Here is a 25,196-nt window from a genome sequence, read left to right as displayed (position 1 = left end):
CAATTCAGATGGGAAGAAAGGCTTAGCCATTATGAATGGTAAAATCAAATGCGTCCAATACCAAAATCCTCGAAGTGGAGGTAATAGGCCCATGCGACCAACGGGGCTTCAAAGGCTAATTCACAAATGTATTGAGTCTGAGAAACACACAGCTCCAATGAAGGGAGGAGGAGAGCCCACATTTTCAATCCTGGAGAGTATCTTCACCTTTTCGCCGCAGTAGAGATCCTTCCACTGTATCCACTGAAGCTTGAAGCCTGCAAAGATAGCATTAGACATAAACGATACAACTAACTCCATTGAGCAAAACTCAGTAGATCTTCAAGAATCTCTCTATATCGCTCACCAATTAACATGCAAAATGAAGCTTCCTATTTACTATTTACAGCCCCAATTGAGGCATAAAGAGAGAGACTCACTCTTTAGGCGATTTTTTGTTCAGAAGGGGCAGGAGAAGGCAACGCAGGATAAAGAGATAACTGCCAAAGACCACAAAAAAGAGAAAAAATTGAAAGAAATTCCCTTCTCCATAAGATAGAGAGAGAACTGTTGGTGCTCGAATATGATCAATTTTAATTCATGTATAATTTTATTTTTTTATTTATTTTTATCAATTTAATCACTAATTATGAAGTTTAGATATGATAAATAAAATTAAAATATTTAGAAAACATTTATAATACAAAGTTCAAATAAATAATAATGTATTATAATGAGCATTAAAAAAATTAAAAAAAAGAATGAACATATATGACGAACTCGAAATTTATTGATGTATTAATTTATTTTTTAAAATATAATAATAATGAAAAATTAATTTTATTATTATTAACCAGAAAAAGAAAAGAGAGGAAAGAAAATTACAGATGGAGAGGGCCCCGCAACGAGCCCAGTACAGCAAATCGAACGTTCATCCTTCCTTTGTCTCTCTTTTCTTGTTTGTTCATCGTTCAAAATCCTCTCTGCCTCTGCAATTTCTTCATATTTATGTCCTATTTGAGCTTCCCATACAGCAAGGAGCAGGGATAGAGAGAGCGCGAAACAGAAAGTGAATTGGAGATGATAACGCGATCGAATCTGGCAGAGCAGTTGAGAGAGTATCAGATTCGATCCAAGCATGACTGGGCCTCTGTTTCCTTCTTCTCTTCCACTTCTAATCTAACTTCTTCAAGGTACGCCTGTTTAGAATTTACCCTTTTTCTTAATTTCCAATTCTGACGCTTTGCTTTTTCATGAATTTGATTTTTTTTTAATTTGTTGTTCTCATGCCTGCGCGATCTATATGTTTTGAATAACATCAATACGAGATAATTATAGTTTGGATTTTAGTAGATCAGCTAGGATTTTGGATACCTCAGGCCAATTTCTTATTTTAGCTTTTCCAATTCGTTATTTCTTGTTTAGGATTTTTGGAATGGATTTTTGAAGCTAAAAGTTTGGTAATTAAAACTTTAGAGGATGTTTTAAGTTCTTGATTTGCACGAGGTTGTTCTGTTTGGTTAAGAAAATCATTTCCCTTTACTTGTGCACGTTTATTGTATGAGATTTTTCCCATTTGCTATTAATGGTTTGAAACGTTATTGAATTCCATTACTGGAAGAAGCAGAATAGAATTGGAAATTCAATCAACATTGAGAGATGAAATAACCTTGTGCCATCTTCAAGCAAGCTAATATTGATTATGTACATATATGCATTAGAAGGGTCTGCTTCTTAGGCCCACAACAGTTTGATGGATACAAGCTTTGGGCTTAAATAGTAAACTGAAAAAGTTTAGTCTGAATTTTATTCAGTCTTGAGTTTTATGGGAGGTAGTAAAATGGAGCTTTACAGCAAATTGCATTTTATTTATGTGGATATAAATTTGAAGGGAAATTTGGATGTGTAAAAGGATTTATGGTTCCCTTGAACATTGGAAACCGCAGACACACCCCTCTCCCGCCAAAAAAATAGAAGCAATGAAATCTTAGACTTAGAGACTGGACTGTTTAGGTTCCCACAATAAGTTTGAAAGGAAGAGAATCTAGTTGATCGATGCTATACTTGTATTTTAGTTTCTTTGGTTCAGTGGTAATTGAGTTGTGCAGGTCAGTTTTCATACTGCATGATAATTATTGGGACACTCACTTCTTGTATGCAGAGATTTTTTTTCATCTTTTGATTTCTGTAAGGAGTTTTTAAGTGACTGTAGAAGGAAACTAAATGAGAAAGTAATAAATAGATAAAAGGCTATCAGAAATTGTGTTGCCATCATGTTTTTTGATCTGAGGAAGTGAATAATTCCCATGCTACTGGTGATGTTGTGCTAGTTACTTGAAAATCTCTCGCTTATGGAAATTGAATTGCTTGGTTACCAAAGCTTCAAACGTGATTATAGATAACATTGCTATAACATATTTTGGGATGGTTATTTATCCACAAGTCATTCTCTTTTTGTATTATTACATTGATTCTAATTCTTTGTATGCTTGCAGGGTGGATGTTGTAGTATTTGTAATATGGGAACTCGTTATTCTAGCTTTCCTTGTTTTTTCGGCAGTTTCTCTATATTTTAGGCATATGCGACTTGCTTTTATCTTAGTATGCATTACAATGCTATTGCTTTTATGCATGAGAGTTGCGAAGCAAGTGAGATTGGCCAGGAAAAAGAAACGAAGGATGCTTCTACCTTTATCCATGTAATACTATGTAGGTAGCAAACCTTCTTCTGAAAGTGACACAACATTGTTGTGTAAATTGTGAGAATTCTTGACCATTGCTGTGGGGCCATTCTCTCTTGCTTATTGGAATATGTAATCACACTTACATCCAGTTTGAACACTTTGATAAAAGCTGAATGAAGTGGAGAGTTCTAAACATTCAAAAATGGAAAGCTGAGATTTCTTAATTCAATGGGGTTTATTGCACTAGGTTTAGTGGGTGCAGATACTAAAGATATAGTTTCTTGGTACATGCTTGTAGCATGGATTTTGGCTTCAACGAGCCATATCCAAATTTTTGTACAATTTGAAGAGCAAATTGTGAGATGAATGTTTTTTTTTTCCCCAATGGAATATGTAACAGTCTTTATTTTTGTTCACCTGAATTGCTAAGGTAAAGAAAAGGGAAGTTGGCTGTGATATTGTGAATTCTATAGCATCTTTGTATGTATATGCAAGGTGTATATGGTTACGCATAACGTCCAAATTTGTTGTGGGAAAATTATGGCTGGCTTCTTGTTTACCTCTGTGTATGCATGTAATGTATTAGGAAGAACAAGACTGACTGATAATTTATACATGGGGTGATAAATCTATGGTGAGTTTTAGGCTTTGTTTGCCATTGCCATTAGAGCTATTTGTTGAGAAAAATATTTTCTTTTAACATATTAATTAGTGAATTTAAAAATTAAATTTGATATGTTTTAGTCATAAAAATATGAGCAAAATAATAAAAAAAATCTTCTAAATTATTTTTTTAATAGTATTTAAAATGATCTTTATTTTTTTCTTGAGAAGTGATTTTTGGTTCCTGAAACTCAATGCTAAATGGACCCTAAATAGTAAAGTTAGCATATGGAGGGCTTAGAAATGATACTATGGACTTGGATTTTGGATACTGTGATGGAGACTTTAAACACTAGAATATCAAGACAAGAACAAAGGATTTTAGATGCGTTAATTTAATTAAGAAAGTGAGAGAAGGGCTATTAGTAACTACTAGAATTCCTTTGCCCTCTCTTATTGGTTTTGTTTTACACAGAGAACATTAATAGTCAGTTTTAACCAGCTTCAGATCAAGGGCAGGGTAATTGTACAGCTACTATTTACCTCGGCTTAAAGAAGTGAATCTCTATTCCCATAGTCACAATAGTCCATATTGCTCCAGCGAACACCAGAAGGCTGAGTAGCATTCCAAAGAGCCCTAATATCCAGTTCAAGCACCAGATTGCACCATATTTATAGGGTTTCTTAATGATAATCCACATAAAACATGGATATGCTAAGGTAACAGGTAGAGCTATCCCTCCAATCAATCCTGCCAAGCTAGGCAAGAATGGAAATGCCACTGCTATAAAGAATGCCAAACAGCCAAAGAAGACCCTAAACCCACAGCGAAGCCACCTTGGGCACGGCTTATTCATTTTGCTGGTGTATCTCATCTCCAAATTGTCAAATACTGGCATTGCATATATCTGAAACGAGCTGAGGCAATTAGTGACGACAAGCATACTTGTTAATCCAAGTATCACCTTGGATGTGTCGTGTCCATGGTATTTGTATAGAGCATTTAACATCCCTCCATTTCCTGGTATCTGTAATTAAACCCACAAAAATATTAGCTGCCGTGATTATAAACTTGATATTATATAAAAATGAGCCTAATAGTTTTTATATTTATTATTTTAATTATGTGCACATTTTAATTAATTTTACACGAATTTTATTTAATTTAAAAATCATTATACTCATTATTAATAAAATTGAATTTATATGTGTGCTTACCAGGTTTCCATAAGCCCAATAGCCACCAATTGCAAGGGGAAACAAACACATTGCTATAATTAAATATGCGAACTTTACTCCTCTCCACATAGGTAGACGGGATGGTTGCTTCGCATTTGATGGCATAGTCCCCTTCAATAACATAAAATTAGCCCATTAGATTAGGAATAAAGAACCTAATTTTAAATCTAAATTAAGGATGAAATCACTGGAGATTGTGATCGCACCTGTATTTCAAGCACAAGATTGTGACCTCTGAAAGCAAAGGCTATTATCCCAAGTGCATTGAGGATGCTACAAAGACTTGCCATATCGAATTTTTCCTGTGGAGGATCATAGGAGATGTTCATCGGCCTACCTTGAATAATGGACACTACCCATATAAGGGTACAGTAGCTAACAGCTGTGATTGCGCCGATTAAAGAAACTACTGCTATGGAATTCAAGTTGGGAAGCTGAGCTAGAATAATGGCCGAGCAAGTAAATAACAAGTACCACTCTACTGTTGTCAATGGCTTCATGTTACAAGTTTCTCCGCAGAAAATTTGGTAAAGTACTTTCATTGTTCCACCTCCGATCATAATCAGGGTCACGCACGTCCCTCCTGATAGGTACATGATTGGAAAGAGGGCAAGCAATTTCCCTAGCTTCTCGCCTGAAAACATCACATAACATTAGAAATTTCAAGTGTACCAAGCATGATCGTCTGTCATGTATTATGAATAATTACTTAATTATATGAGTTGAACAATTAAAATGGTGCACTTCTTATTAGTACTAACTTTTGACATGTTCATGTGCCGGTAGGTAATTTAAAGCATCTTTTGCAAAGCATTATACAAGCTCTGTTCACTGACAAACAATATCCTTGTTGTTTCAGAACTTTGGCGTATCTAGATCTTACCTCTTTTTCAAATATGGAAGCTGCTTCGGTTCACACCCAAATACTGTTTAATCACTATATACAGGTTAAAACAAATGTTTTTGGGATGGGAAATTCTTCAGTCCATCCTTAGATAAAGACGCGAATATAAAATTGATATGTGAAATTTATATATTTAATAAATGTATTTCATAATATGTCTTTTATTTTAGATTTAAATGAAAACATTTTGGCCAAATATTGCTTAAATGAAAGGGTAAATTACTACTATCCCTTAGGGATAGCCATAATTACTACTAAGTCAATACTATTTTAAAATTAAACTAAGACACCCTATAATTTAATTTCATTAACTATAAAATTCTTTAGTCAAAATTTGAGGTTTTTTTTTTGTTAGTCAATAAAATATTAGCCTAGACTTGCTTGGTCAAGTGGCTAATAACACATCACTCACCTGACAGATGACAGGTTTGAATCCTTATTCCACCAATCCTCTTATAAAAAAGAAGAAAAATTAAGGTATTAGATGTTCAAATGACATGAATGTTTTTTTAATCTCTAAATAAAATACCTTAAAATATTATTGCCTAGCTAAATAAATCATTTGTAAAAAAAAAAAATTCAATATAATTATGTATGAATTTTATTTCATTTCAAATGAAAATTTTTTTAAGTTAAAAAGAATGAAAATTTTTAATTCTAAATACGAAAATTAATAAAAAATAAATCAATTAAATAAAATTCTTGTAAAATCCTGTATTCCAAACTAGGGGTTAGAGAGAATAAATTTAATCTTTTGTTAGCTTAATGAATGTGGCTTGGTTAATTATTTGCTAATTTCTAAGATAATATATTTAGATTTAATTAAAATCTGAACATTATTGAAGGTGGAAGTGGCTGGTGGAAGAGCACTTGTAGAGGTCTTACAGGCTAGTCATGATTAGGACCACATGATTAATTTCTGAAACTTTAATTTACCTATATTTGCAGTTTCCTTACAATAGAGAAGGCAGATTACATATAATTATATACACATGATACTCACCAAAAGCTGCCATTGATAGTCTCAGGTATCTGCTATAGCGCATCCCAGATTCTGATTCGTGCAGTTGAATCAGCAACCATAAAGTGTATAACTGCCACATAAAAATTAGTGATAGAACTGCAAGTCCCCAAGTCCTGCAGGCCAGGTGAAAGCAAGAAACAATCAAAATCGTAACACCCAAGGAAGATAAAAATTGTACTTAGTTTTAGAGAGATCATGATAAATCTTAATTTACCAGCCAAGGGTGGTGAAGGCTAGGGGAAGAACAAGGGCTTGCACTCCGATTCCAGAGCTCAAAGTGTGAAATGCTGAGTGGTACGCGTTACCTCTCCTAGACTCTGTTATAGGAAGCCATGCTTCTTGGGGGTCAAGCTTGGTGAAGTGGCCAACTTCTTCCAAGTAACATTGCACGTTAGCAATTGCCTTCTTCGTGGGGCTGGCTATGGGAGTCATTAGACGTGAAGCTAATGGGCTTTTGGGGGTTTTTGGAGCTATATCCAATAGTGGTGATCTTGTCATTGAAGGGCAATGGAGTTGAGATGGAGGAGCAGAGATTGCTGGAATATCTGCCTTGTTCCTCCAAATTTCAGGGCTCATGCTCACTAACACTGCGTCTCCCATATCACTCTCTCTCAAGACTGCTGAAAGTATATATATTACTCTACTTATCTCTTAATGAATATATATGCTTATCTTGAATGCGAATTTGTGTAAAAGATGATGGATTTCTTGAAAGGTTCGCAGAAAATTGAGACAGTATATATAAGGGCAAAGGCTCATGAAGAAAACAAGTAGGGGTCAATGATATTGATGTGCGTGCTGAGTAGGTGAGATAGGAAGGCTTGCATGGCCCGATAGTATTTGAGAAAGATACTAATATTAAAATGGAATCATTGACTGTCCCCAATGTTTGTGGTTGCCAATTATGCATGCTAAAGATAGTCCAACCATTTAACGCAGCACGCCAGCACCCACCATGAAAAGATTAGCCTCATTTCATTAGAATTTCCTTTTTCTACTTTAGCTATGGACTGTTCAACTTAAAATTATCCCTAAATGAGCAACACATAACTCTATTCTACTACACAACTATGGATTTTAAGTGGAAGGCCTAAATATGGAGAAATTATATAGATTGAAGTTGCTATTTCATGTAACATAATTTACATAAAATGGTAAATTTGTTGACAATAGAAATGCACCTATAAGTAGACCTTACTGTTATAACTAAAACACTCATAATCTCACTAACACATCTCACTAACACAATAGAGATAAAAGAAAAAAAATAATACTATGTGATTTAATTGTAAAATTTATATTAATGAATAAGACATGAGGGAAAATTCTTGTATCAGAGTACTGTAGAAAAAATGACACATAGATGATGTCTAAAAAAGTACATTTGTGAAGATAGGAACACAGGTATGTATTGGGGTTAAATACGGGTTGTTCGAGTGATAAGATCCTTTATCCGACTGGATTAGATCAGCAGAAGAAATCTATAACTTCTTGTATAAGATGTTAGAGAGCCAAAGGAGCTATTCCTTGGTGGCACTCAGATGGTTAATGAAATTGGAAAGGCAATGGATAGTAAAGAGAATAAGGAATTAAGAACATGTATTCGAATATTTTACCTTGGAGTCATAAAGCTTTATATGCTGACTGTTGGATCAATGGTGGAATGCTAGATGCAGCTATAGGATATGAGCAAGGTAGTGGTATTTAGATTTAATGGCGGGGGATGTAGAATTTATCTATTGTGTCAGGTGCCTGTTATCATTACAGTGGCAATTATACTCAGTGACAGTGACAATAGTCGTACTTCATAATATGTTATTATGTGCCTCATTAATGTGCTTATTTGATTATCACTTTTCGATTTCCCTTTCAGCCCTTCTTCGAGAGTTGCCTTAAGGAATCGGTCTCAATAGCATCCAGGTGATCTTTCTAAGGGCATGTTTGGATTAACTGTTGAATACGGTGATATAGTACATGATAAGTATTCTTGTTGGTGATAGTGATAATCGATAGTGATGATAAATGCTTTATATTAAGTGTTTGGTAAATTATATTTAGTATTCTTTGTTAATATGTGAAATGACTAATAAGGGTATATATCATATAATTTATTTTATTATTTAAATAAATATAAAATTATAAATTTATTACATTATATTATTTATTTTATTATTAAATTAAATATATAATTATTAAATTAATATATTATATTATTTAAATAAATATATAATTATTAATCTTTTATATTATATCATTTATTTTATTATTGAAATAAGAAAATAATTATTTTTTAAAGATAATTAAATAATTTTAAAAATATAGATAAAATAATAAAATAATTATTATTGTTAATAGAAAAATTTATAATTAATTTTAAGTTTTTGGATATAAATAAATATTTTATATTTTATGTTATTAATAAAAAATATTTTAACAAAGTTGAAATACATTAATTAAAATATTAAAATTATAAATAAAAATATTAATAATATTAATTTTTAAGTTAAATAAAAAAGGATAATATGATCAAAATAAAAAATAAACCGGATCATTTATCGGTGATGAAAACATTTAAAAATAGAGTGATACAAACCGGTGATGGGTATCATATCGATTCTTGTCAATCCTATCATTGTATTTTTAAACATCAAACAATGATTTACTGTTTGGGTGTCTATCAGCTATCAGCTGAACCCAACAGGTAAACCAAACACCCCCTAAATAGTCTAACAATTGGTTGGTAGAATGGGGTTGGATAACCTCCGTATTTGTTTGGGTAAGAATCATTACCCTTATATACGGCCATGATACACCATCTATACGAAAGAAGCAATTACCGTAGGCCCACTTGTCATTAATTTATTGGGTGAATATTTTTATGTGTATCACACTTCTAAATTTATTATAACTGATTAAAATAAAATCACTGTATATTGAATGTTTTTTTTTAATATTAAATTTTATTAAATAAAAAAATTTAAGAAATATTTAGTATGGACATTGCCAAGCTAAACCAAATCAATAGGCTTCCCAATATACTCATCCTAAACAACAGAATGCTATGTGAAAAAATCTGAAATGAAAATTATACAAACCTGTAACGAAAACTACAAACCAAACTAACAAGACAGCCTGAGGATGCATTACAAAAGACAGCAAAACAAGATCCAGGAAACACAAGCCAAACAGATACCAGCGAAACAAAACCAACGGATGAACCATCTGCAAGTGGATACAATTTCAAAACTTTATCTATTCATATTTTAATAATGTGGTTGATTCAAAGGTCGATGATTCAGGAATGAGATGACGCTACCAAGTTTGTGGAGGCTCACGTCGGCTTTGTAAACTCAAACAAAACTTTCCTCAATTTATTTCCTTTTTCTGTATGTACATACATCTCTTGTTCAAACTGCTTTTCTTTCAATAAAGTCTTCCATTTTGCCACCTGCTTTAAGTTCAGCTATTCCTTTTTTTTTTTAAATCAAACTTAAAATTTTATAGGGAATTGAGTTTTATTTTTCATTGTAATCATGATTAATATGGGGACCAAATCTTAATATCTATCAAATTCTATGAGTTAAATAGTAATTTTTTTTTAATTGAATAAAGGGTATGCTTATCTTTTCATTTAAACTAATGATAATGCTGGATAGAAAAATCTTTGATTTTGGTGAAAGTATAAGTGGAAAACTAAATCGTTCAATTTTCAAAATAAAGAAATTAAGTTATAATATTAGTCAAAACCTAAGAATCAAATAATAAGTTTCTCTTAACATTAAGGATTTAGTTGTAATTGATGAAGAAAAAGGACCATCAGGTTTCTTTCATATTTTAGTAGTGGCACAAAGAAAGCTATTTGTTTTCTTGTGGTTTCCTTTGTTAAAGTAGCTTTTCCCAGCCAAGAACTTTGATTTTTTTTTCAACTTGTTGGCTTTTGCTTTAGTCAAGACACTGATGGCTATCCTGTTGCACTATTGTCGTCGTTCATGAAAGAAAAAGAAAAGTAAAAGACAAATCGAAGCGTTTATATTGTGATTTTGATTTTATATCAAAATTAGTTTAATAATTTTATATTAAATACATTAAAATTTATATATAATTATTTAAAATATATATAATTAGTATTCAAATTTAAATATAAATATTTAATCTAATAATTATTAGATTTGTTATAATCTTATCTTATATCTCTAAAATTATTTGAGTTGATTTTGATTCAAACTTAAAAAATTAATTAAAATTAAATAGTGAGTCTTTTCGATTTCAATTTTAATTTTGATTAAATTTAATGATTTATTTATTTATTTTAAAATAATTTTGACCCAAAATTAAATGATTGGTTTCAGTCCCACTCAAGATTAATGTTCATCAATCTAATTTTATATTGATTTAGCTTGACGCAATTCAATTTTAATTTTGATTTCCAACAAGATAGTTGTCGGATGTAATCTTACAGATGATCAACTACAGAAGAGAATCAACAACAATTAATATTTCTTATTTTAACCAACAAAAAGAAAAGTTGTGTTGACTTATAGTTGCTTATAATTAATGGATTACTATTGTAATAACTTTAAAAATTAATCTTGGTGATAATTGAATTAAGTTTCAGTCTTGAAATCTAGAGAGATATCATCTGATAAAAAGAATTTCTAATTAATTTCATATTGAAAAATTGAAGGAATAAAAATCAAAAGTTTAAAGTAATTAGAGGGACCAAGACAAGATAGTGGAATCTAAAGTATGATTATATTCAACTCATGATTCCAACAACACCAACTAGCTTACAGCATAAGAAATGAACATATATAAATTAATGAAAAACTTAGGGATTTATCATGAATTTTTTTTTTTTTGAACTGCAGAAGGTTTTTATAGGGCAAAAGATACAACCAAATCTGCAGATAAAAAGGCTTTGAAACTCAAAACACCAACTCATTACAAGAAACCCTAATCCCAGAAAAACAAAGAACCCTAGATGACTAGAAAACCAAAACCATCAGAACCTTCCATTATACATATTGTGTTTTAAATTAAATCTAGTTAATTATTTTTCAATTATTGGGGCTTGAAAAAGTTAACCTCAATTCATGTATCAATTATAACATAAATCCCTGAAGCTATAAGTAGCACACTCAAAACGATACCTAAGAGCCCTAGCACCCAATTCACCTGCCACATGATGCTATTTGTTACAACCTGATCCCATAGGCCGGATCGGCATTAGGACCTGGGCCGGTGTAAAGCCCTCGAGACCCGCAGTAAGTTTTACTGTTCTCAAATCCATAACCAAAGCCCAAAAACTGAGGCCTAACTTGTAAATAAAATATTTTATTTTAATTTGGGTCAACCCAACCCAATGATTATCAACTACTAAAGTGAAGGGAGCCCAGCTTAGCCCTATTACTACCATTTACAAATTATTTATATGTTATAAAAATTTTCATTCAGTAAAAACCCATAACTCAATTTAACACTATCTCTAACAAGATTCATAATACTGCTAACACATACGGAGTTCTAGATTATAAATTTAAAAAATAATATTACAAATAAATAACTATTAATAAACCTGTGAGGAAGAAAGCAGGTTACTCTGAAAAAGAATTTCTCCTGTATCCTGAAAAAATAGGGTAAACATAAATGAGCGTTCGACTCATAGAGTAAGATATTGATTTTACGTATAATTTCTATAACTATCTAAGTCCAGTGCATACCTAGGAATGAAATGCAATATTTTCTCACAATTCAAACAAGTCATATCATAATCACATCAAAGGCAATCTGGAGCACTCACACATACATATATGGAGAGCTGATCCCCCTACCCAGCTCTCTTAGTTTCAACCTCTGCCAGCGATATCAACTCAAAGCCAGACTTTCTCTTAATATTCAAATGCACGGGCCAGTGAGATCAACTCAAAGCCGTGCCTACCCCGACTTATCCATAATAAGGATCGGGTTCCAGCGAGTCAAGCTCCAACAGCGTCTACCCGTCCTACCTATATCCACATACACACTAACTTACACACACAGCTCTAGATCACCATAAAATAACAACTACAACAATGTCAACCAATACAAATGCAATAAAAGGAGTGCCTAATATTTAACTACATACATATATATATATATGTATAAGTGATACATGAGCATTGTGACACCTTCACTTTAGATCGTCCGTACATTCCACTGTTTCGGTGATCAGCGTCTGATTGGACAGCTAGAATGTCTGGAACTATATTTAGACTAGAGTGAGGAGTCATAAATAGACCAAATAATGGTAAGAAAAATTAAAGAAACATTTTAGAAATAAAATACAACAAAGTTAAATAAGCTGATGCCCCTGCGATGGGTGACCTAACGAGAAGTTGCTGTGAAGACAGTTAGTAGCCCTAAACACAAGGGAAATTTCGTGAATTAATTTTTAGGACTCCAGTGAAGAGTTATTGAGCCTTCGATGGCACCAGAATACCAAGAAAGTGCTCAGAAAATTTTCTAAATCGATACAGATAATTTTAGTCCGTTAAGAAAAACGAAAGGCATTTTGGTTATTTCACCTTCAGAGATGATTTTTGACCAATTTTTCCATTTAAGTAAGAAAGGTTTATGACTAAAAATGTGAATAAATATTGATGAAAATTTAATTAAAAATAATTACAAGAAAGAAGAAAGAAAAATGCAAATAAATGAAATTTAAGTAGAATTATGACATCATGGCTATGTCATAATGATATAATTAAATTTTACCACCCAATTAAATTTGGACAACACATAAAACAAGAAATGAAAATCCATAAAAAAAGAAGAAAGTGGTCTTCTTCCTCAAATTTTTCCCTTGGCCGAATTCACCATTGGAGCTTCCCCATTCTTCTTTCACTCAAGCTTCATCTTCCACCTTTAAATCACTTAAAATCTCAAATTAATTCACAAAAACTTGTCAACTCCTCTTGGGAAGGTGTTTGGCAACCAAGAATGAGTTAGAAAGTGAAAGAAAATTTAAGATTGTCTAAGAGAAAATTCTGCTCACAAGGTTAGTGCTAGTTTCACTCTCTTCTTCATTTCTAAAGTTGAAATTAAGGTTGAGTATGAATAAATTACAAGGAAAAAGATTGAAATTTATGCATAAATTTAGAAATATAAATTTTGGCCAGCCTTAGTGTATGGTTAGTTTGATGAGTTTAATTATGTTTATGCATGATGATAATTGTATATAAATGAATTAGAATGGAGGATTGAATGGTTTACATGAATTAGAGGAAATAACAAATTAGGGTTTGGAGATAATTGGGGGTATTGTGGTACAATGTAAAAATTGAAGTGTTTAAGGTCACCTACTGACCATTTGATGATAATTGGTGGTAATTTGAAGTGGATTTTTTAATTGAATTGAGGATTGCATGAGTGGATTTGTTGCTGGAATTCTAGACCCCTGAGTCTAGTGTGTTTGTGTGGTCATAACTTGAACTATGTTGCTCCAATTGGTGTAAGGCTAATTGGAGATGAAATTAGACACATAATGCCACAACTTTGGTGAAGAAACCCTTCCCCAAAAAACCAACTTAGAATAACCTAAAAATTGACCAAATCTGGGTAACCAATTCTGGACCTGGAAAAATTAACCTGTCTGTTCATTTGGCCATAACTTGGTGTAGAAAGGTCCAAATGACCTGATTTTTGTGGCCATGGAAAGCTTAGACAATATATAACAACTTCATGAAGAGTGGAAACCCAAATTTTGACTAGAACTAACTTGAATTGCTAGCAAAATTTAGGATATCAAAAACTGCTAGAACCACATTGATGCCAGAAATTATGGAAATTGGCAATCCGGCCAGTTATGGTGTTTGGCCTTAACTTGATCTACAAAACTCCAAATGGAGTGATTCAAAAAGGAAATTAAAGAAGACACATAAAGGAACAACTTTGATGAAGAAAAGTTTGCTAAATTCTCACTGTAGCTTAGACCAATGGAACAGTAAACATAGGACACAAAAACTAAATTTTTGAAAATACTTCTAGGAAGCTTTGAATTGTAATTGGCAATCAATGCCAATAAATTTAGAACTCAAAATGTGGTATAATTATGTATCTAAAATTTGTATACATATTATATATGAAAAAGTCAACAAATTGAGTAAATAGTAACTCCAAAAACATAAGGAATAATAAAAGAAATTAAAGAAGCCATTATGAGTACTAATATATATAGTGTAATTAGTGAATTAAAATTCTTAAATTTGAGTGACTCTAGGACATAAGTGAACAACCAATATAAAGGACCTTAGGCAAAAAAAAATATGACTATAATATGTTCAACCATTTGGACAAGATTGGGATTCCATAATATGCCTAGTTCTGGATTTAGAAGAAAAAAATGAACCAATTATTGTTATTTGACCATAATTGAAGCCCTAAAACTTTAATTGACAAAATTCAAATTAATATGAATAAATAAGATGAAGACTTAAGATTTTATTTTAGGAACCTAGAACCAATTCTAAGCCTGAGTGCTTGGAATTGTATGACCAATAAAAATAGAAAATCTGGAAATGAATAGACTTATCGGGTTCAGCACCCTGGACAATCATTACTTATTTCTTTAAAATTAGAGTTATACTACTTCAAAATAAATGATTAAAAGGAGAAATTTAAGTTAATCTGAAATCCATGAAATGTTCATGGATTATTTGGAATCTAAATAATAATTTATATAAATGGTATAATGAATAAATGAATCAAATGAATGTAAGCATGAGACATTAGTTCTCTTTATTGGAGAAAGGAAAAACTGTTTTGAGTACAGTTATACATGAGAATAATTGTGATCAATATAGATAATATAATGAATATATAAATTAGGATGAATGTATAAAGTTATGTAAAAATGAGATTAGATATTTATGCTTATGCTATGAATAAAATTTAAATACTATAGATTATAATTGAAAAATAAAATGAAATAGTAAAACTTAAGATCATTTAATGGTACTAATGTACTCATGTATTGCCTAGACACGTGTGTCAGATTGAATATATTAGTATGTCAATAGGATATTGTTTTAGCAGTACTGTGTAAGGTTTTATGCCTGTATTTCTGGCTTTATGCCCATATTCATGGCTTATATGCCCAATTATCTGATTATCTGTTACCATGGCTTTTTAGCCATACTGATTGTATACGCGATTAACGTTCCGCATTTCACGTCCCATGGTATGATGGCCCGAGACACCACGGTATCCAGTGCCCAGTGACTCGCTTATCCAGTTTAATCAGCCTGTCATAAGTTACTTGGGCGGTGAAATTTATTAAGAATAATGAGAATTAAATGAATGAATAAGAGAGAAACTGGATTAGTTTTTAAATTTTATTTATTATGAAATGATCCGAAATACCTAAAGAGTATTTAGTGAAATGACAAAAGATTAGCAAAATAATATAACTTAAATCAATAGTACAAATACATCTTCCATAAGCATATAAATATAACTTTAAAATTCTTATTAATTTAGTATATTATATATGATTATTGTAAAGTTATGAACTAAGCACTTCAAAGAATAGCAAATTAGGATAAAAGATAGTTAATATTAGAAATTTTATACAAAATTAAATTAATTATGGATTATTCAAATTATGCCTCATTTCTATCATTGTTTGTATATGGTATTTTTTTGTTATATTATCGCACCACTAAGCAGAAATGCTTAGCGCGGTGGATTGTTTCCTTCGCGCAGGTATTAAAGCTAAAACCCGGTGGACATTACACTGGGGTTTTAGAGTCTGGATCTGTAGAAGTGTCAGAAGTGTTTAAGGTTGTCACCTCCTCAGCAATGCATGTAGATATGGCTCACAAAAGTTATATTATATATTTTGTGCATTATAATTAGTTATTATGTTGAATTATAAATTATAGAATTGTAATTAATTTGTATATTATGTAAACTGTAAATTTCTGTAATTAGTTATAAATTATTTAATTAATGAAAATTTGAGAATTTTGATATATGGATTGAGCATGGAAATGAGTTGCAAAAATTGAATGTGAAATGATTATGATGAGCATGGATGTGATTTTATTGTAAAATATTATTGAAAATTTCAAGCAGGTGAACAGTAAAATATGTCAAATGGTAATAAAATAAGGGAAACTCCGTCAGTTTCTTCTTGGAATATAATTTATTTTAAAATATAACGAGTTCAAAATTATTAAAGAAATAAAGTAAGATAAGATAGGGTGCTCCGGCATCGAGTGTGACATACCTTACTTAGCTACACTGTAGATGAGTAAGGGTGTCACAAGCATGCTTTGAATATATAAAATATTGAAATTATAAATAAAATCAATATCTACTCACTGTACATTGGGAACTATTGTGGCTGCTGGGTGAAGAAAAAATAGCTGACCTCGATCACCTAATTAATTATATTATATATTTATTAATACTAATTCAAAATAAGACTCTAAAGATACAACAATTAGCCTAATTCATGCCGAAAATTTAACAAAATTTTTTCTATAACTAGGACCTATTCAACCTGCAAAATAGTTCAAATAATATTTCTAAACTCAAGCCATATCTCATCAATATTATATGGCCCCTCCTGGACCTTCTAAACTAGACAATAATCACAACATTAGATAATTCAATTATAAGGCTTAAGACTAATATTTTTCAAGAACTATCCAAATTAATTTTGAAAATTTTATAAACTTGCCCCGCGGTTCTTAATAATATTATAGGGCTATTGCAAAAGGAATCAAAATTTTCTGATCATCCATGAATATTTTATAAATTTTATTCTAAACCCAGTATGAGGCAAAAATTAAACAATTTAGAGTTTGGGTTTACCTATGCTAAATCTGACATCTGAAACGCGAATAGAATGTCTAAAAACGCTAAGATTGACTATAATATCGACCACGTTCCGAGACAAGTCACCGTACAGCCGGATCTAGCTGAAAATGCAGTCCTGGCACTAGTGAGCTACAATCGATCCGATTGCACCTAAATTACACCCAAACATTGTTAATAATTATCATAAAATTATTTTTAATTTTTGGGGATTGAAAAAGTTTGAAAATCTCACCAAGCGATCTAGACTGTCCAATGATCGCTTTTTTCCAACGGTGTCCGATCAGAGTGAGGCCGGTCCCATCTCAAAGATTTTGTCACCCTGAGTCCATCGGTAGTCTCGGATTTCAGATCCGACAATTGGATCGGTCGGAAACTTGCCAGAAAGCCCACTGCCCAAATTTTTCTCTTTCTTCTTTCTCTCTCTTTGAAATTACGGCTGTCGGCGACGATTTGAAACACCACCGATCGGGAAAGGTGCACCAGGTCATGAGGAGGTGAACGCTAGTGGGAGTACAGCCATCCAGTGTCAGAAAACACCGGGAATCGAGGCCTTAAAGCTCCGACGGAGCGCGACTTCTCCCTCTCCTTCCTCGCGTTTTTACGGCCGGAGCTCACCATTGGGACGTGTCACGGACTGAGAGTAGATCAACGCCAAACTCAAGGCAACCCGTGCGGCCTTAGTCTTCCCCCAAGACTAAGTCAGCCTTCCAACACACTTAGTCTATGTAATAGACTAATAAGGGTGAAAAAAGTATGCCTAAGTGAGTAGGTACAAAAGAAAACAAAAGAAAGTAGTAGGAAGAATTTGGACAAAGGGAAGGTAATTTTATAACTCAAGAAAAATAGCTTTACAAGCCTAAAACTTCACAAGTGAGCTAGAAAATGGCTAAGTGTACAAGGAGCTTTATGGAACTCTCTATGCATGAAAATAAGCCTTAGAACCCCTATTTATAGTGTTTTGGCCGAGTTGGAACTCCCTTTGGCGGCCAAAATTCGAAAATCGACGGCCGCAGAACCTCGTTAGGAACCTCGTTTGCGCGCGCCCCGCGGCGCCGCGATTTGAACCTCGTTCGCCGCGTGAGCCTCGTAGTTCCCGCACGCATTTGAACCTCGCAGTTCCCGCGCGCATTTGAACCTCGCCTGCGCCTAGCTTCCCGCTCGCGCCTGGCTTCCTGCTCGCCAGTTTGAACCTCATTTCCGCGCGCTCTGCCTGCTCGCTGTTCCCGCGCGTTCGTCTGGGCTTCGGGCCCGCGCCTCGTGCTCTAAACCTCGTTTTGGGCCTATCTCGCCCGCAGGTCACTCCCACACGCCCGATTGGCCTTCGGGCCCGCGCTAGGCCTCCTGAACCTCGTTTTAGCCCGCGTAGCTCTCAAAGATGCTCGCAGCGCGAGGCCTTGAACCTCATTTTGGGCACGGCTTGGTAGCTTGAACCTCATTTCGGCCTGCACTTGCCGAATTGCTCACCAGCTCACCCGATGGGCCTGTTTAGCCGATAAACCTCATTTTCCGCCCGCATTGCCTGCCACACAATGCGTACCATCCCCTTTGCCCCACAAGGACTTACGCCTACTGAACCTCTCTCTATAGGCCACCTTGTGAAAAAAATTGGACCTTTTCGGAAGTTAACATTTGTGGGGTGACATTCTCCCCCACTCAATCCCAACGACGCCCTCGTCGTTTGGACCTCCTCCCATGTCTCCGTCCATGCTCGACTTGGTTGCCTTGGGCTTGCTCCAACTGTGCTTCAGTGCCTCCCTCGTCCTTGTGGCTTGGTGCACCAGCTCTCCCCTTGGCTTTGCACCTCCGTCTGCTCCTCCGTGAGCGACTTTGCCTCGGACTCCCCTGCCTTGGCGATGCCACATCCCTTGGACTTTTGGCTGCACAGTCCACCTTCCTCCTTGGTGGATGCCCCTTTAGCAACTTGGGAGTGTTTCCCTCCTTACACTCCTTTGATCCACTTTTGGGAGTACCTCCTCCCTTTCTATGCTGCTCCTTCCCATGGACGACAGCAGTTGTGGCTGATGATGGCTTCTGCACCTCCATGTGCATGGTTGCAAGGGTCTTCGACGGTGAGGACTTCCCCCGCAACACAGGAACCATGTATGTACCACCTCCCTCTGTGATACATATGCTATTGGCGAATAGCATTGGGATCGCCTTGACCCGATCTATGAACTCGACCCCAAGCACGCACTGATACTCATCCATGGACACAACAAAGAAGTCTAAGGCACCTTTCTTGACATTTAGGCCATGCACCAAGTTAGGTGTGGAGTTGACCGCTTTCAACCATCCCATCTCTCTCTCATATGGGATACCCAACCTCTTGGCTTCCTCTTCCTTCAGGAAGTTGTTAGACTCCCCTGTGTCCATAAGGGCCAGCACCTCCTATCCTCCTAGCTTCATTTGGACAAAAGGCAGCCCCTTCCTAGCTTCCTCGGTTTTTTGCCCCTCTACCTTCAAGGCGCATAACTGCAAAGAGCCCATGGTCGCCTCTCTTTGTGGGAGAGGGGTCTCCTCCCTCTCCTCAATCAATGCCGAGAGTCTACTCTTCTTTGGGCACTCCCGGGCTCTATGGGGTCCATCACAAAGAAAGCACAAAAGAGGAGGGCGTTGCATACCTTGGTCTTCCTTCTGAACCTTGTTGTGCCCTTCCTTCGGCTTATGCGGTTTATAGCTTCCATCTTTGCCATGGCTGGAGCTTCCCTCATTCCTCTTCTTCCTTGGACTTGGGTTCCTTTCGCGCCTCTGGAGCTCTATGAGGGGCTCAGCAATGGAGACAGCAGTGGCTAAGTCTCGTGCTCCACGCCGCTCAATCTCCAACCTTGCCCAATTCTGCAAGCCATCAGTGAAGGCAAAGAGAGCTTTCGTATCTGGGTAGTCCGGGATCTCCAATAGGGTCTCCATGAACTCCTTCACATAGTCCTGAACACTCCCCTTGTGTGATAGACGCCTCATTTTGGCTCTTGCCTCGTGTGCAGCATTCTCCGGATAAAATTGCTTCTTTAACTCTTTCTTAAAATCATCCCAGGTGGAGAAAGTGCATGTACCTCTTTCAATGTCTAGTAGCCTCCTGCGCCAGGTATAATGGGGCATGGTCGATCTTTCTGGCATCCTCCGTAATCCCAAGCGCCCTGAAGTATTGCTCCAAACTCCACAGGAAATTATCAATTTCCTTTGCATTCCTTCCTCCATGGAACGCATTTGGCTTAGGTACCTCCACCCTAGCCGTGGGAGCAATTGAGGTAGTGGCAGCACCCACAACACTACCTTGTAGTATAGCCATTCGGACCAAGGACATTTGCTCCTCCATGTCCTTGACCTTCCCCATCACCCTATCTAGTTCCTCCCGTAGGAACCTATTTTCTTCCCTTAAAGCAGCAACCTCATTAGAGAAGGAAATTTTAAGAGACTCACCTTCACCCATTATCTTGTCGATGGCTTGGTTGAGGGCCCCTTGCATCTCTTCTCGGAACTCTTCCATCCCTCTATCGAGTTCCTCCATGCGGGTGTCTAACTCCTCAATCTTCTCATCTCCATCGATCAAGTGCAGCTCCACCTTGGCAAGCCGTGTCTCGAGGTCCCCAAGCTCCTCCCTAGCTCGGCTTGGATCTCTGGACTTGCCCCTCCTTCTCCTGCCGCCTTGCTCCTCAACCCTAGGAGCACCACTTGTACCTGGAACAATCTCACTAGGATCTGACATGATCACCCCTTAGAGCAACCAAAGCTCTGATACCACTTGTCACGGACTGGGAGTTTATCTATACCAAACTCTAGCAACCCGTGCGGCCTTAGTCTTTCCCCTAGACTAAGTCAGCCTTCCAACACACTTAGTCTATGTAATAGACTAATAAGGGTGACAAAAGTATGCCTAAGTGAGTAGGTACAAAAGAAAACAAAAGAAAGTAGTGGGAAGAATTTGGACAAAGGGAAGGTAATTTTATAACTCAAGAAAAATAGCTTTACAAGCCTAAAACTTCACAAGTGAGCTAGAAAATGGCTAAGTGTACAAGGAGCTTTATGGAACTCTCTATGCATGAAAATAAGCCTTAGGACCCCTATTTATAGTGTTTTGGCCGAGTTGGAACTCCCTTTGGCGGCCAAAATTTGAAAATGCCGAGAACCTCGTTTGAGGAACCTCGTTTGGGCGGTGGCACCGGATTTGAACCTCGTTTCACCCGCAATTTGAACCTCGCGTCGCGGCTTTTTGAACCTCATTTCAATCTCGTTTGGGCTAGTCACTCCCACACGCCCGGCCCGCTAGGCCTCCGAACCTCGTTTTGGCCCGCGTAGCTCATGCTTGAACCTCATTTTGGGCCCGGCTTGGCAGCTTGAACCTCATTTCGGCCTGCACTTGCCGAATTGCTCTCCAGCTCACCCGATGGGCCTGTTTAGCCGATAAACCTCATTTTCCGCCCGCATTGCCTGCCACACAATGCGTACCATCCCCTTTGCCCCGCAAGGACTTATGCCTACTGAACCTCTCTCTATAGGCCACCTTGCGAAAAAATTGGACCTTTTCGGGAGTTAACATTTGTGGGGTGACAGACGTCATTGGAGGTTACTGGTGCCGGGGGTGGTGGTTGGAGATGCTAGCCGGCGATGGGTGATGTGGGTGGTGGCTGAAAGTGAAGGAAAAAGGGAGAGAGAAAGAGGGAGTCGAGGAGAGAGAAAGAGAGGTGGGGGAAATAATATAATATAAAATTAACTCAATTACTAATATTAAAATACAATTATAATTTTCATTTAACATATTTAATTCAATGAAATAATTAAACTAAATTTAATTTAATTTAATATAATAAAAAATAAAACCTTCAAATTTAATCTTGATATGCAAAAACAAGATAATAATAATAATAATAGTCAAGTTAGATAATATTAAAAACAATATTAAAATACTATATATAAAAAAATAAAATTTATATTTTAAAATTAGGGTTATTACCTTATTCTTCTTTGGTTTCTTAATCTCTAGCCACATTAAACCTGGATAGGCAAATGTAACTGGTACTGCAACTCCGACAATTAAACCAGCTAGGCTCCCCAAGAACGGTATCGCCACGGCTATGAAAAAGCACACGTATCCAAACACAGCACGGAGGACGCAGCGGAGCCACTACGGGCACGGCTGCTTCTTCCACTTGGTTTATTTGGACTCCAGATAGTCAAATATGGGCATGCCATAGATTTGGGATGATTAATTATCACTAACAAGCTTGTTGTCGCTAGAACAGCTAGCGAAGTGTCACGCCCGTGGTATTGATATATTGCTGTTAACATCCCTCCATTTGTTGGCATCTGAAATTAATTAATATTAGATATGGTCCTAATTAGCCAATAATGACATATTTTTGAAATAATAATAATGTTTTAATGACATCCCAGTATCCTGCTATTGCAAGAGGAAATAATCAGAGTGCAATGATGGGACATGCAGCAACCATTCCCCTCCACATTGGCACATGGGATGGTTTCTTTTCACTTGAAGGCATTGTTGCCTGCAAAAGAAAAGTTCATGCTCAGCAAAACTTTTCAAAATCATTTAATCAATCATTTTTAAAGGCTTACTATTCTCTTATATCAATTAAGTGCATTAAAGATAGATAATCTTGAAATGATTTTCACTGAAAGACTGATTAATAAAGAAGACAGACGATTTTAATTAATCCTCTCTTATACCTTAAATCTATCATATCTCAAAACTTTTTTCGGATCAAAAGCCAAAAGCTTTGCAACTTGGCTTAAAATATGTGAAAAGAGTTGGGTGGCGGGGACCATTATACTCTTTGTCTTTTAAGCTTTATGAATAGCAAATCATAATCGTTTGCTTATGTAAAAGAAATCTTGTGGACTCTGTTTATCCAGGCATTAATTGATCTAAGACACAGTTGAAGATGAAGGTTCATCCAAGACCCATACCCCAAAGGAAAAAAGAAAACCTTGACTATGGTCTGCACTGTCATATTAAAGTGTGCTTGGGCCTACTGGACTAGGCCCAACCACACATCAAAAGTTGCCGACTGTACTGGGCCACAAGGGTTTAAATATGAGCATGAGACTCTGATTACATCATACCTGAATTTCGACTGTAAGATTGTGGCCTCAAAAAGAAAAAGCAATGATCCCGAGAGCGTTGAGAACGCTGAAAATCATTGCCATGTTCTTTTCCTCTTTTATCCTATCATAAGATACGCCATCTAGCCTTCCCTCGGTGAGAGACACCAGCCACATTATTGTACAGTAGCCTATGGCGGTGGCAGCTTCAACTAGAGAGACCCCAGCTATGGAATTCAGGTTGGGCAGCTGAGATAGAAGCGCAGCGGCACATGTAAACACCAAGTACCATTCAACTGTTGTTAATGGCTTCGCTGAACAACCATGGCCTCCACATACAATTTGGTGGAAAAGCTTCAGTGTTGATCCTCCAACAATAATAAGGGCAAAACCCGTTCCAGCTGATAAATACATGACTGGAAATAGAGCAAATATTTTTCCCATCTTATCACCTGCATGAGACCAATAAATAAATTTGCATGTAAATTTATTTTCAATTCCATTTTATGATTTTAAACATGAATTAATAGTCTCTATTATTTCTCCAATTATATTGTTTCACCTTCTTTAGTCGTGGGATAATTATATAAAAAATTTTCCTAATCTATTATACAGTCAGCTATGGTTTAGTTCCGAGTTAAAATTGAAATCAAAATAAATAGTTTTTCAATTTCAACTTGATCCAGTCTAATTTTAATTAAATTCAACTATTAATTTTTTTTAAATGAAAAATTAAGTTTTAATATCGATTTTAATCCAATTTTAATATATTTAAATTTAATCGAGTCTAACTTTAATTTTAAATTAGACTAATCCAATTTCAAATCGGACAAGAACCGCTTTTGCTATTATCTACTTGCAATGTCATAAGTTGATTATGATATTGCTGAATATAATAATTTAGGGTGCTTATAATTAATGTTTATGTATTGGGTGTCTATAATTTTTGTTTTTGGATTAACATTCAGGTTGAATTTTTATTATATTATGCATCCAATATAATTATAAAAAAAAATTAATTTTAATTGGTAAGTTGAGAAATTTGTTAGGTTGGATAGTTGCTGGTGCCTGGTGTAAATAGCGTATTAATTCTTACCAAAAGTAGCACTGAAGAGTTGAAGAAATCGGCTATAACGTATTGCAGTTTCTGTGGATTCATGAAGCCTAGCAAACAGCCACTGAGTGTAAAGCTGCCATATGTGAGCCACTGTTAAGCTCATTATTCCCCGCGTCCTGCATCAATTGCAGCAAAAGTCATTAAATCCATTTAACACAAAAATAAAATCGTAGAGAACCTGCCATATATATACAAGTATTCATACCAGCCAAGAATGGTGAAGGAGACGGGCAGCACAAGGGCCTGGATTCCTATTCCAGCACAAAGATTATGCAAGGCAGCATAGAAGGCATTACCGTTCCTGGATTCAGTGATAGGGGGCCAAGCATCCTGAGGGTCAAGCTTGGTTAGTTTGATAACCTTCCTTAATGGACTTCCCAAGGGTGACAAGAAGGAATTGGGAGTTGTATTCTGAGAAGACCCATAAGTGCTATGTTTTGGTTCATTTGCAGGCTCTATTGGGAACACTAGTGACTTTTCTGACAAAGATGGTGATGAATTGTATTGGGTTTGCAATTACATAGGGGGAGCTGACACAGGCGGTGGTGGGATAGCAGAATTATTATCTTCGACGACCTCGCCCATGTCTCTCTTCTCTTTTCTTCTCTTTACTAGCTACTTGCTTATACTTCTCCTTTCATTTGCCTGCTATAATTGGCAGCTCAATATATGGTAAAAATGTTCTTGATCAAGTTCTGCCCATTATATCATGTATAAAATATGGTT

General features: G+C 35.5%; 2 protein-coding genes and 1 pseudogene across 2 annotated transcripts; 1 reads left to right on the top strand and 2 right to left on the bottom strand.

The window, feature by feature from the left end:
* The first annotated feature begins 839 nt into the window (after nt 1-839).
* LOC110661012 (uncharacterized) lies at nt 840-3,085 on the top strand. The gene is made up of 2 exons (XM_021819502.2): nt 840-1,172; nt 2,475-3,085. The coding sequence occupies exons 1-2, from the start codon at nt 1,060-1,062 to the stop codon at nt 2,680-2,682; spliced, it is 321 nt and encodes a 106-aa protein (XP_021675194.2). The 5' UTR covers nt 840-1,059; the 3' UTR covers nt 2,683-3,085.
* Nucleotides 3,086-3,628: 543 nt separating this feature from the next.
* LOC110661011 (lysine histidine transporter-like 8) lies at nt 3,629-7,162 on the bottom strand. Its single transcript, XM_021819501.2, has 5 exons — nt 6,648-7,162; nt 6,413-6,546; nt 4,712-5,139; nt 4,485-4,616; nt 3,629-4,294 (listed from the first exon to the last, which is right to left on the bottom strand). The coding sequence occupies exons 1-5, from the start codon at nt 7,031-7,033 to the stop codon at nt 3,806-3,808; spliced, it is 1,569 nt and encodes a 522-aa protein (XP_021675193.2). The 5' UTR covers nt 7,034-7,162; the 3' UTR covers nt 3,629-3,805.
* Nucleotides 7,163-11,494: 4,332 nt separating this feature from the next.
* Nucleotides 11,495-25,194, bottom strand: LOC110660958 (lysine histidine transporter-like 8; annotated as a pseudogene).
* Between the last annotated feature and the right edge of the window lie 2 nt (nt 25,195-25,196).

Source organism: Hevea brasiliensis, chromosome 2 (genome assembly GCF_030052815.1).
Source record: "Hevea brasiliensis isolate MT/VB/25A 57/8 chromosome 2, ASM3005281v1, whole genome shotgun sequence".
NCBI lineage: Eukaryota > Viridiplantae > Streptophyta > Magnoliopsida > Malpighiales > Euphorbiaceae > Hevea > Hevea brasiliensis.
Note: the sequence above shows the minus strand (reverse complement) of the source record. Positions and strands in the feature narration are given on the sequence as shown.

What these genes read in the sequence shown, in the direction of transcription:
- LOC110661012 (XM_021819502.2), top strand. Translation starts at nt 1,060, where the DNA reads ATGATAACGCGATCGAATCTGGCAGAGCAGTTGAGAGAGTATCAGATT. An exon ending in TCTAATCTAACTTCTTCAAG is followed by an intron (nt 1,173 to 2,474) that starts GTACGCCTGTTT and finishes GTATGCTTGCAG; the next exon opens with GGTGGATGTTGTAGTATTTG.
- LOC110661011 (XM_021819501.2), bottom strand. Translation starts at nt 7,033, where the DNA reads ATGGGAGACGCAGTGTTAGTGAGCATGAGCCCTGAAATTTGGAGGAAC. An exon ending in GCCTTCACCACCCTTGGCTG is followed by an intron (nt 6,547 to 6,647) that starts GTAAATTAAGAT and finishes CCTGGCCTGCAG; the next exon opens with GACTTGGGGACTTGCAGTTC. An exon ending in ACTATCAATGGCAGCTTTTG is followed by an intron (nt 5,140 to 6,412) that starts GTGAGTATCATG and finishes TGATGTTTTCAG; the next exon opens with GCGAGAAGCTAGGGAAATTG.